At 36.7% G+C, this 13,101-nt stretch overlaps 1 protein-coding gene and 1 long non-coding RNA gene across 2 annotated transcripts in view; one reads left to right on the top strand and one right to left on the bottom strand.

The window, feature by feature from the left end:
- Positions 1-12,611, bottom strand: part of LOC132141485 (globoside alpha-1,3-N-acetylgalactosaminyltransferase 1-like) — a 29,953-nt gene extending 17,342 nt beyond the window's left edge. The window contains exons 1-2 of the mRNA XM_059551024.1: positions 12,427-12,611; positions 12,123-12,223 (exon numbers count right to left, since the gene is read on the bottom strand). Of these exons, the coding sequence (XP_059407007.1) occupies positions 12,123-12,184 (62 nt within the window). The 5' untranslated portion in view covers positions 12,185-12,223; positions 12,427-12,611. The remainder of the gene's footprint in view (positions 1-12,122; positions 12,224-12,426) is intronic.
- The window catches only part of LOC132141487 (uncharacterized), a 198,737-nt gene that overhangs the window by 29,871 nt on the left and 155,765 nt on the right, over positions 1-13,101 (top strand). The window lies entirely within an intron of this gene.

The following is a 13,101-nucleotide window of genomic DNA, read 5'->3' as shown; positions in this document are numbered from 1 at the left end:
TTATTTTTCTGTATTCAAAAGAGACTTTATTTGTAATTACTTTCCATCATTGGAATGTATGAAAATGAAAAAGGCCCAAAAATTTGCAGGAATAATGAGAGACTTTGGTCTCTTAGGGTGCTTTCACACTAGCACTTTTGGTGCGCACCTGCGCACCGTACCCGAGTCCACTTAAAAACGGTGGTCTGGGGTATGATTCATGTGAACTCTGGTACGGTTCGCTGCTTATGTGAACGCAATCATACCAAATTGCGGAAGTGAACCGCTTTTAATAAATTATTTGATGAAAATGTGTGTTTGTGTGTGTGTGTTTCACTCACTTTCCTGATGAGCGTGACTAACGCGCTGCAAGCAGAGAGCTGTACATCTCATTTATGTTCGCCTTCAACGTTCTTTATAGCATTTTCAGTACATTCTTAAGACAGATGCAAGTGCCGTTATGTACCGAAGCTTTATAAACAAAACGAACAGTTCAAAAACGTAATACATAAAAGTGCAGAGAGTAATGTTATGAATTTGCCGCCTTCTCCTTCGCTGTCGTTACCAAGCAACGGGGTAAACAGCTGCTGGCTTGATGACGCAAGCGAACCGCGGTTCGGACTCAAATATTAGAATATGAACACAGTCCAGTGGGGGCAGGGGGGAGCAACCGAACTCGAGTTTGGACCAGGCAAGTGAACCAAGTGTGAAAGCACCCTTAGAAGAGGAATGAAGAGACCCCTTCTTATTTATTTATATGAATTTTCTTTGATTTTTCTTTGATATTTATTTAACTGATATGTGCCTTGTGTGCCGCCCACTTTGCGCTTCAAGAAAACGCTATTTAGAAACGTACGGGTGATGTCGCGAAGCTCCATGATTTTTTACAGTCTAATAATAAAAACGGTAATCAAACAGTTTAACAATAATAAAAACACAAGGAAGGAATAACTGACAACGTGAGGTTGGATTAGGCCTACAGAAAAAAAACAAGGCAAAATGAATAGAAGATATTGAGTCTTAAGACAAGTTAAGAACAAGTTCACTAAAACATTTATTATATTTCTATGGTAGAGGAGAATAGCCAAACCAAAAAGAAACAAAGAAAACACAAACATTCATGAAACCATTCTCAATGGAATACGCACATGTAAGTAGGGCTAGTGCCATCTAGTGGTCGCTGATTTTCTTAGGTTCAGCTGCGAGGCTGTGTGTGTGGATTGGGGCAAGCCTAAAAGGGCGTAACGAAAGTCTCAATTCAAATAGAATCGATTCAGAAGAGACGTGAATGTACGCGTGACGCCTGATCCACAAATGCACATTTTAATCACTACATGCACAAAGGATGATACTTTAATACAAACTATAACATTTGTATTCACAAATATGCATCTATTTGAACAAAATGCTGCACATTAATGTAATTCTCAACTCTGCAGAAACCGGTTGAAAAGCATTCGTAGTGACGCACATATGCGATTTTTTTTAAATCCTGTACACATTAATTAATTGCACTGGGCCTTGTTCGTTGGTAGTTGTGTGTGTGTGGGACGTTTAATTCTGTAAACTGCGAAAATGAAGTATCGAAATCCAAATGAACCGAAAAAGATCGACTCGAACTAGACGTCAATTAATGCACGTGTGTCACCTGATCCACTTATGCACGGATTATTTTTTGCATGAACAATTAATGATATATGAACAGTGTTGGGGAAAGTTACTTTTAAAAGTAATGCATTACAATATTGCGTTATTCCTTTAAAAAGCTAATTATGTAAACTAATTACGTTACTTAGTTACGGAAAGTAATGTGTTAAATTTCTTTTGCATTACTTTTTAAATATGAGCAGGGCTTGATTGTTTTTAACATAAAAAGTTATATGTATTGCAAATGTAATAGCTCTTTCACACCAAAAAGTTTAATGAATAAACCTGAAGGAAAAGTAAATTCACGTCTGTACAGTAGAACACAGGAGAAGAAGGTTCAACACTCTTCTACAAAAAAAAGAAGAAAAAAAAAAAAAAAAAAAAGCACAATTGTTAGTTTATCTAAAGTCATTTTTGCTTATTAGTACGTACCAAAGTATCATCAAAGGTCATCAGCAAAGACACTGGTTAATAAAATGGGATTAGATACATTTATTTAATTTAACATTTAATTATTGCAGGTTTGCATCATATTCTGAGTTTGCATTTCACTGTTTTAATTAATTTTGGTGAATACCTAAAATGTTTTTTTTTTTTTTTTTGAGTGGGATTAATTAATGCACTGTAATTACACAGAAAGGGGTGGGGCACTTGTCAATCAAGAAGCTCCCCTGGCAATTGCATAATAAGGTCAGTGACAGGATTCTGACTAGATTAATGTTAAGGACATAAATCTGTCATAAATAATACAATGTTCTTAATTGTTGTCAAATTATGTTTGTGATCCATTCAAGCAACAAAATATGTATTAAAGTGTTGAACTTTTTATTATTATTTATTTTTCAACAACTGACAATGTTCTGTACATAGACACACGCACACCCACAAACACACACCCTGTACACGCACACCCTGTACACGCACACCCTGTACACGCAGACCCTAAGCTAAAATATGAAAATATCTATGGCCTTTAATTAACTCAATGAAATGTATTACAGAATACAATGGCACCAAAGCATCAGGAAAAGAGATGGCAACAGAAAGCGTGAGGAAGAGAGAGAGGGAAATGAGAGAAATAAGAAGCTAAATCAATGGAATGAGAGTAGAATGAAGGGAGCTATTGCGGAGTACAAAGAGCCTATGGAGAACGTTCCCAGAGTAGCCCCAATTTTAATAGAATGGAGAACTTGAATAACTGACTAAATAATCCATTAATCAAATTGTTGACAATTAAGTCATGTAGTCTGAACAGCACAGCGATCTAAGTCCTGTAGCGTGAATCAACGAAAACATTAACGAAAATTTTTTTTCGTTTGGACAACATGTCATGTTGGACTAATTTAAACACATTCTGCGTCATGACGCAAGTATAATACATCATCATAACGCATTAATTATGCATGGTGTATGCAGTTAAAATAGTTGTGATATTTATGTGCTCCTAAAGTATCATTTCTAAAAGAAATCAGAGAAAAAAAAATACATATATATTTATCAGGGGTTTTTGTTTTACGTGTTATTTATAGCAAACCACATTACAGGTACTTTGTCATATTTAAGTTGAACCAACCGGGTCTCAGCGCGTGCCGAACCGTGTGTGGTATTATATATATACACATATACATATATATATATATATATATATATATATATATATATATATATATATATATATATATACATATATTTCACAATATTACTGTTTTTTCTGTATTTTTGATCAAATAAATGCAGGCTTGATGAGCAGAAGAAACTTCTTTCAAAAACATGAAAAATAGTAATGTTTCCAAACTTTTGGTCTGTACTGTACATACATATACATATATATATATATATATATATATATATATATATATATATATATACACATATACATATATATACACATATACAATATACATATATATATATATATGTATATTGTATATATATATATATATGTATATTGTATATATATGTATATGTATATTGTATACACGCATATATATCATGTACTAGATAACGCCAGTTGGCCAATCAGAACTCGGAATTGTAACAAGCAGCAAGCTGAAGCAAGTTTCCATAATTTTTCAGGCAAAATGGTTCAAGCGCAACAAGAAGTCAACAGAAGGTATTTTTCCTTGATTAGAATCTGAAGACATTCCCGACATAATGTCATTGTGCTGTATGTATGACTGTGAGGGACTGAGAGACGATAGGATAGCTGTAACATTGTGTCAACAAAAAAAGCATGACGAGTAAAAAACAAAAACACCTTGAGAGTGAAGCATTCACTGTGCGATGAAGCCCATTAGAATGCAATGAAATAAAAAAAATATATAATTGTATGTTTTTATATTCATTGCACAAACAATGTACTTTTCTGAATATCAGCACATAAACATGTTAATAATTTTATACAACAGTGTATAGCAACGCGGAGTTTCATTCCTTGAATGAATCTGTTTTTGAATGAATCATGTGAGCCAGTGATTCAAATCGTTTGATTTGAAAGATTTCATAAATAATTTAATAAACATCTATAAATGCCATCTACAGGTGGTTTTGTTGTCATCTTTATTTATCAATGACAGACCTCAACCAGCAAAGGTGCCAGCACAAAAACACATTCAGTAAAATATTGTTTAATTAGCAGTATTGAACCAAATTCCTCCATTTCAGTAATGCTTAAAAATAGTAGATAATTTTTCATTAAATAAACTTCCCCCCCAAAAACTGACCACACCATCCCTCCAGAATGTATTTTATTCAAGTCAACCACTGTATTTCTCTCTCTTGCTATCTATCTATCTATTAACAACCCATGATGTTTAAGACCATATGTTTATGTAGTATTTTGAAATAGCCTTTTTAGAACATCTTAAAGTGCCCCATTATGGCTTTTTTAAAATTACCTATCATGCAGTGTGTAACACAGTTGGTGTATGAAAACATCCTGCAAAGTTTTAAATCTAAAAGTGCACCGTGTAAAGTTATTGTCTTGACTCAGAGTCATGAAAACAAGTTGTTTTTAAAACGCTGTTTCAAGGTGATGTCAAAATGAAACATTAGCATATTTATGCCCACCCACTTGTTGTGCGCCGACCCAGGGAAAACTCGAACCTCTCCTACCTCAAACACCGTGGCATGTTCCTGTGGAGAAGACACTGTGCTCTGCACTGTGAGGGGAATTCTGTTAGGGTATGTCAAAAAACTCCCTACTCATTTTCTCCTCCAACTTCAAAATCATCCAAAATCGCTGCAGAAGCACCAACCCAGTGTAAACAAAGCAAACATGCAAGGATGGATTTTGAAGTTGGAGGAAAAAAGTATTGGGAGTTTTTAGACATACCCTGTCTTAAACCATTGTACACAGTATGCATGGGCATTGCAGAGCTAGACAAGACGAGCAAAAAGTGTATAATAAAAAATAAAATAAAATAAATTAATAAATTAATTAAGATAAATTAAGAAGTTTTATTATATAAAGTTGACTGAAGAAAGGAAGACTTGAACATCTTGGATGACATGAGGGTGAATAAATTATCAGGATATTTTTATTCTAAAAGTGGAGTAATTATTTTAAATACTGTTGCCATCATGTACTCTGAAGCTTACTGTAACATGCAAAATACATATTTAGTTATGTGTATTGTGTTCGCTCCGCATAGCTTGTAGGTCTCTGTCTAACAGCAATATCTGCAATATCACTTGCAATTGTCTAGAAATGTATGGATGAATAACGGATGTTTGTTGTTATTATTACTTGTAGTTCTGATAAAGAATAGAGCAGTACGTTGGTGTACAAATTGCAGTGCTTGATCAATACATTCCCTCTCGAGAACGGTCTCTCGACATGGCGTTAACGCCTTTGGGGACTCCCTTCCTTCCAGCTTAACTGAAAACTTATTGCACAACACCAGTGAAGTTTCAACTCTCACTGGCCAATGCCAGCCAAAACGACAAATGTGGGTGGGGACCCACCACTATATAATGCGCCGTATTGGCGGCATAAACTCAGAATATTTCTCTTTCATGTATCCTACTGAAGACAGCTTTAGAGAAGATGCAAGAAGACAGATTTCCCTCTTGGTGTTCCAGCATGTCAAATGTTTGCATGCTGTGTTCGGGACCTATCGAGGCCCCGGACACCCACGAGTTCTGCATCAGTTGCCTGGGTCTCGCCCATGAGAAATTCTCAGTGCAGGCCATTAGGGACCGGAGGACTATCGCCCTCTGTGATTTCTCTCTGCAATAGGATGGTGGGACGACAGCTGCAGAATAGCGCAATTCATCCCATGTATTATAATTGCGTCATGATTCTTGATTCCTTTACTTGGACGCAGTGCAGGGTGCTTTCTGAGATTTGTGTTTCAAGGCATAGCGTATCAGTGCAGTGATGCCGTTCGGGATAGGACTGGCACCTCGTACATTTACAAAGTGTGCGGACGCAGCACTTTCTCCTCTGAGAGCAAGTGGAATGCGCATATTGAATTGTTTGGACGATTGGTTGGTCTTGGCCTATTCAGAAGATGTGCTCAACAGCCACAAATATGCTCTGTTACGTTTGGGTTTCTGTGTGAACAAACAAAAAAGCATGTTACGCCCCAGCCAGACAATCATGTATCTAGGGGTACATTACAAGATTTAATGTCCACTCTGAATGAATTCAGGCTGGGCCGTCTCGTAGCACTTAAGGAATATCAGAGGCTTTTGGGATGGATGGCAGTGGCCTTGACAGTCTGTCACCTCGGTCTTCTCTATATGCGTCCCCTCCAGTTATGGCTGAAAACACAAGTACCGAGAAGGGCGTGGAAAACGAACCATGCCAGCGTTGTGGTCACGTGCAGGTGCTTATGCTCGCTGAAACCATGGCAGAACCCCGACTTGTACCAACGCAGTGCCAGGGTGGGTCTGGTCACACGGCGGAATGTGGTCACGATGGACACGTCGACAACAGGTTGGGGAGCTCACTGCGACGGCTTACCGGCCTCTGGCTACTGGACAGAGTCGGAGAGGAAGTGGCACATAAATCGCCTTGAGCTGAAAGCATTTTTTTTTTTGGGCTCTTCTGAATTTTCTCATGCAAGTCCGGGGGCATCACGTCTTGATTCACACGGACAACATGTCGGTGGTATCGTACATAAACCGCCAGGGTGGAGTACACTTGACAGCCCTTTAAAGACAGGCAACACGCCTTTTGCTGTGGGCCGATCACCATCTGCTCTCCATTCGAGCAGTGCATGTTCCGGGATGCTTGAACAGTGTCGCGGATATGCTTTCAAGGAACGGGATTCCTCATGGAGAATGGAGACTGAACCCTGGGACAGTGAGGCTGATCTAGGAACGGTTTGGGAAAGTAGAGGTAGACCTGTTTGTGACAGAGGAGAACAACCATTGCCCTCTGTTCTTCTCTCCGTCACACTCTCCCCTGGGTGGGGACGCACTCACGATGCCGTGGTCGAATGCCATTCTGTATGCATTCCCCCCGCTGAAGATTTTGTCACAAGCAAAGTTCAGTCGGAAGATTCTGAGTTTATGTCGCAAATACGCTGCAGTATTTAATGGCGGGACCCCAACCCCATTCTCCGTCTTGGCTGGAATTGGCCAGTGAGAGTTTTAACGTCACTGGCATTGTGCAATAAAATTTCAGGTAGGTTAGGAAGGAAGGGAGTCCCCAAGGCGTTAATGCCATGTCTCGTTCCCATCTCTCAGGGAACCGAGGTTATGGCAGTAACCGGAGACATTTCTGCATTGGACTAACGCATATGTCATGGCTGTTTGGGTGTTTACTAATAGTTTACCACTGAGCTGTAGGCTCAGTAATGTTGATGAGCGTTCTGTTATTGACCTGTGCTGAAGACCAATCATGACAGACCGCGTCATCAGACCAATCAACACAGTTTAGCATCACGCAAAGGAGGGGATTGGAAAAATTAATCGTTAAGCGAATTGTTTGGGAGTCATTGAGCAAAACAGGGACAAATAAATGCATATTTTAAGACAATTAAATTTTTGTTTGACCTTGCATGCATGTCAACCTGGTGTTGTGGACACCCAAAACCAAAATATGAACTTTTCATTACCCATAATAGGGGGACTTTAACACTGACACTATGGAATGATTTTGCTTAAGTTAACTGCTTATTTAATTTTACTTTATTTTCTATAAAATAAATGTAAGCTTTTGTAAAGTTTTAATTTCAGTTAAGTTACTGCTTGCTTTTAATTCACCAAAATATTGTCTAAATTTCTTTAAAAAGAGACCATGACTAGGACTATAATCTAGCATTCAAAAAATGAAATAAGTTTAAGTCTGTCATTTTCCACTGTATGCACAAAATTTAAATAAAAGGTATGGGTATGCTGATAAGACTAACTAGATAGCTAGATGGCTAACATCTACATTTAAAATACAAAATATTAACTTTCATTTTGTTGCGTTTGTTGTCAGACTATTTTAGGCATTTTATATTGCTCATATTCTCTTTGTTGTAATAAGTACTAGGTCACCGTAGGCATAGTTGTGGGAGAAACTCATGTCTGGTCTCTTCTATAAGTTAATTTAACAGATTCACTCATAAAATTCCTACAAGGCTCTTCAACATTTCAATTTGATATAACAATTTGTTTACTACTTATTTGTGTTAATACTTATCAGTTATTTGTAATATTATAGTAAAGTTTTGAAATATCTACATTTACAGGTTTTAGTGGTTGGGATCTAAAATCTCGCCTAGGTCACCAACAGAGCCTGTGCTGGCCCTGTTATACTTCTTAGTAGCAGCACAAAGCACCAAGAAACTGAACACCTGAAACACAGGATGTGAAGATTTTGCTTAGGATAACAAAGCTTGAATAAAGTTTCATTGTTGCTTCGAGATTATTCACAATAAACGAATGTGCCTTTTTTTGTTGCAAGCTATAAATTCATGATACATTTTGTTGTAGCATCATGATAATGCAGTTATGACAGTAAATTACTTTGTATGGCGGGAAGCTGCGTCCTTGACATTTCTGACTGAGAACAATATCTAAAAGCTGCTGTGCGACAAGGTGTACAGTAAACAAGGTAAAATACAAAACTAAGTTTTTAAAATATGTTGACCCAAAAAACGAGCGTTTAAGACCACAAAAGTAGAGCGCAACTTTCCATATCAATCTGATAACTAAAAGTGATCGGTGACAGGAACCATGAATTATTTTTAACCATGTCAAAGGATTATTTCACCTCCCTATGTGAACCTGAGAGTAGGAGATATATTTTAAACAAAATTTGTAGAAATTGTACTTAAGTAAAAGTACTGCTACTTAAGTAATAATTTACTTGAGTACAAGTAAAATTACTGAAAAATAATATGACTCAAGTAAGAGTAAAAAAGGAGTTTGCTGAAAAACTACTCAAGTTACTGTGTTACAAATTACTATAGTATTTTTTTTCTATTTTTACCCAAAATGAGACGATGTGAGCATTATGGAGCAGGGTTAACCCTAACCTTAACAACGCATGTACTTTAATGTCTGTTTCACAAGTGAGACCCAGGAAATCACTTATATGGACAACTGCATCAGATATCACCACAGCTGAATAACATTCAGATAGAGATTCTTTGACTGATGAAACGTGGAAGACAATAAACATCCAATTGCAAAACGGCACTAATTGACACAGCTTGTATCACAGTATTGTAAAGATTATTATAAAGAATATTTTCTGTCTCACTGTGATAAAAAGCAACATGGAACCTCAGAAGCTAAAAGTTTAAAACACGACTGATGTTAAATAATGATTTTGGAGCAAAACATGATATTAGTCTCATAAACTGTCAAGTTTGACACTATGTTAAGCAAGCATACTAATCGTTTTATAACGAATTAAAAAAAATTAAATTCACATATAAGATTATGTGGTTTTTAAGAAGGGCAAAAGCAAAGAAGGGGTAAGTGAAGGTTTAATAGAAAGAAAAGGTTTAAAATTGTGTATTGTGAATTGAAAAGTACCAGTAAAAAATAATGTGGGGTGTGGATAAGGTTGGGCATGGTTTGAATTTTAATGATTCAAATTTGTGTCAATTCCTCATTTAAATTTCAATAAGGTATAATTATTATTATTATAATAATTAAATAAAGATATCATACCTTGTTAGCTGAATAAAAATCAACAGGCTTAAGAACACAAGGATGTGTGTGTAGCAGGGAAAACAGAAATGGGGGACAGAAAAAAAAAACTTGACTTGTGTGTAATTGACATGATTTATTTTTTCCTATGTATGCTGCATGATAACCAATAGTTTGTAAAATATATTATTTATATTATTATAATATATAATTATTTTTTCTGTATTTTCCTAATGACAATTTTAGGATTGGTTTATACAAATAGACAATAAGGCATAATAGTTTCTATGATGTTTTAAATGTTGTCAATTAGCCCTTTATTATTCAAATATATTAATTACCTCGAAATGAACTTTTTTAGCCACAGCAATAGCAGGATGCCTTTGTCCATATTAGGGATTTTCTGCAGGTCTTAAGTGATTTTGTTTTGGATTTTCTGTGCAAGAGCGCCCTCCGGCTTTGAGTATGAATAAAACAAGCACTGCATGAGAGTGTTTAGCACTCCGTAATGTCCATATCGTTTTGGGTATAGAAAAATGGTCCCGTCATGCCTAGACTATTTTGTTTATACGCCCATGCGCTCACACATCCAAAGCACGCACACAGAAATAGTGAAATGCATCTGATTCAGTAGTCCCTGTAACTGATGACACGATTCAATTTCTGGTGCTTCTAATTAAGTGATAAAAATCAGTTCCAAAAGTTGTACAAAATAAATACACTTATTTTTGCAGCGAAAAAAATGTGTAGCACTTTTATGTAATATCTTATTGATTATTAATATTTAACTTACATTGCAAAGCTTTACGTGACATCTCGAGCTATCATGATGGCATACACTAAGTGGATTTAGTGTGTGTTAAGGGCACTGCGCTTTGGCGTATTGCGCACTTAAGCATACTTGCCAACCTTGAGACCTCAGAATTAGGGAGATATTAAAAAGGACTGGGGGGGGGGGGGGTGGGGGGGGGTTGTGTGTCGTCATATATATCACATAGACAAACGATGTGTCGTCATATATAATATCACATAGGCCTACACAAACTCAAAGAAAAATGTAATTCATTTATTTGACAAATTCAATTCCTTAAGGCCTCTCCTCAGGAGGTTAGACCCTAATTTGTTAGCTGCTGTAAATGAAGAGATATGAAATAGCTAGATCTTATCAATAAACATTTATTAATTCATAGCCTAATGCAACAATTACATAAGTAAACTCTCAAAACATTATAATTATGACATTTCATTTTTAAATTTTAATTTAACAGTCTAAAGCTAAATAAATAGCTGTTCTTGCCTTTCATTTCAGGCGTCTGCTTCTAGGGGCCGTTCACATATCGCATCTTTTTCGCGCTCAAGGTTGTAATTTCAACCGTAGGTGCGCGGCCGCGGTGAGCACGCTCATAATGGAAGCAACATGGTGCGCTACTTTTTCCAGGCGGGTTTTTCCTTCTCATCTCCAGAAATATATCTAGTAGTAAAGCTAATGCGAGCCGAGGTGAGGCTAGAAATCAATTAATCCTTTGCTGATACTTCTTCGTCGTCATCATGGAGAGCGCAGTTTGGTTGCATAGCAACGACAGACGCCATGGGAGCGCAAGCGTTTGGTCATTAAAACGGCGCCCAGTGACGGACGGTGTAGCAATATTGTTGTCCGGGTGGAAATCGGGAGAAATTCGGGAGAAAGGTCGGTCCGGGAGATTTTCGGGAGGGGCTTTGAAATTCGGGAGTCTCCCGGAAAATTAGGGAGGGTTGGCATGTATGCACTTAAGTGGCCAAGACCGCAAGTGTGGGTATTTGGACAAGGCATTAGACATGTCCCTTCCTAGCGTTTCCTTACAACAGCGCATGCGCAGATCACCGCAGCTGAATAAAAAACTGTGCGCACCCGGATATGTGCACGACCAGAATGCGGAAAAGAAATATGCTCATATTTCTTAGATAAGAAAAATGTCTAACAGACATGTAAAGTTTACACAGGATGTTTAGTGGTATAAGGAAATGCTTATTGCAAAAAAGGCGTAAAGACCCTCTCACCCTTTATACGCTCTCTTTTGCTATTTTTACATTTTAATCCAAACAATTCAAATAAATTAATAATTTTACCAGCTAACTGAACTATGAATCTACCGGATGTTCTCCGGAGAAGGACGTAATGAGTAGGCTATTTCATGAATCATATATATATATATATATATATATATATATATATATATATATATATATATATATTAACAGTGTATTAACGGGAATTTTTGAGCATTTACACTCAATACTGAATAATACTCAAAAAAGTACCGCTCAGTTCATTGAAGTTAAATAATTCGAGATCCAAAAAAAAAAAAAGACAACAGCAGCCTAAACCAGCTACAAATTACAAAAGAGTAAATACATACCCAGTAACTGAGATGCCAGCCAACACCAGAAGTGAAGTGTTAATATATTGAAACTTCATCATTCCCGTGTTTGTCCTTTCACTTTGTGGACTGAATATCAACTAGACCGCGTGGAAGAAAGAGAGATCTTAACGACACCCCAACTGGCTTTAGTCGGTCTTAACTTTGTCACTGTTTAATTAAGGGTGCTGGTGCAGAGTTCTTTATGAGAGCCATTGAAATGCAGACATGAAAATGCATCTCTGCTTCACACAAAACGTGTTCTGGGGTTATGAACACCGCTATGAAGGGCTATATGACGTACCTGGTCAGAGAACACTCATGCCACACCCAAGTCATTTGCTTTTGAAAACTATACCCCAGTGTGTTCGAATATGTGAGCAAATGCTATAGCAACATTAAAAGAGAGAGATTTTAGAGAAATTAGGAAAACAAAGGGTAGCGGTTGTTCTCCACTTCATATATTTACGCCCTTCCCTCATTGCCTTCTCTGTCTCGCTACGTCACTGATGATGGTATGTGTGTTCGACTTCATGCAGCGCTGCTCATTGGACTAAGGAAAGTATTTGGTTATTACCAAACAAGTTTTTTTTATTTTTTTTATTTTTTTACAAACAAAGATAAAAGAAATCGGCTTCAAAATAATTCATAAATTCTATCCTGTTAAAAATTTCTTAGTATGTTTAAGAAGGCTATTGATGTTAATTGCTCTTTGCACTTGGAAACTGTACCCCACATCTTCTGGCACTGTAGTCATGTAAAAAAAATTATGGTATGATGTCTCTGTTTATCAAAGAAAAGGTAGCCTACTCTTTAATTTTAATTTGCATTTCGAAAATTAATTTTTTGGATATTTTAATTATGGAAATGTAAATAACGAAGTTTTTGTTATTAATCTATTTATTTTGTTGGTTAAGTTTCATATCCATAAGTGTAAATTTTCTAACGAAAAAAAACCCCCTGTTTTACAGTGTTTTAT

This window comes from Carassius carassius, chromosome 5, assembly GCF_963082965.1.
Source record: "Carassius carassius chromosome 5, fCarCar2.1, whole genome shotgun sequence".
NCBI lineage: Eukaryota > Metazoa > Chordata > Actinopteri > Cypriniformes > Cyprinidae > Carassius > Carassius carassius.
The sequence above is the reverse complement of the archived record's forward strand: the minus strand, read 5'-3'. Positions and strand labels throughout refer to the sequence as shown.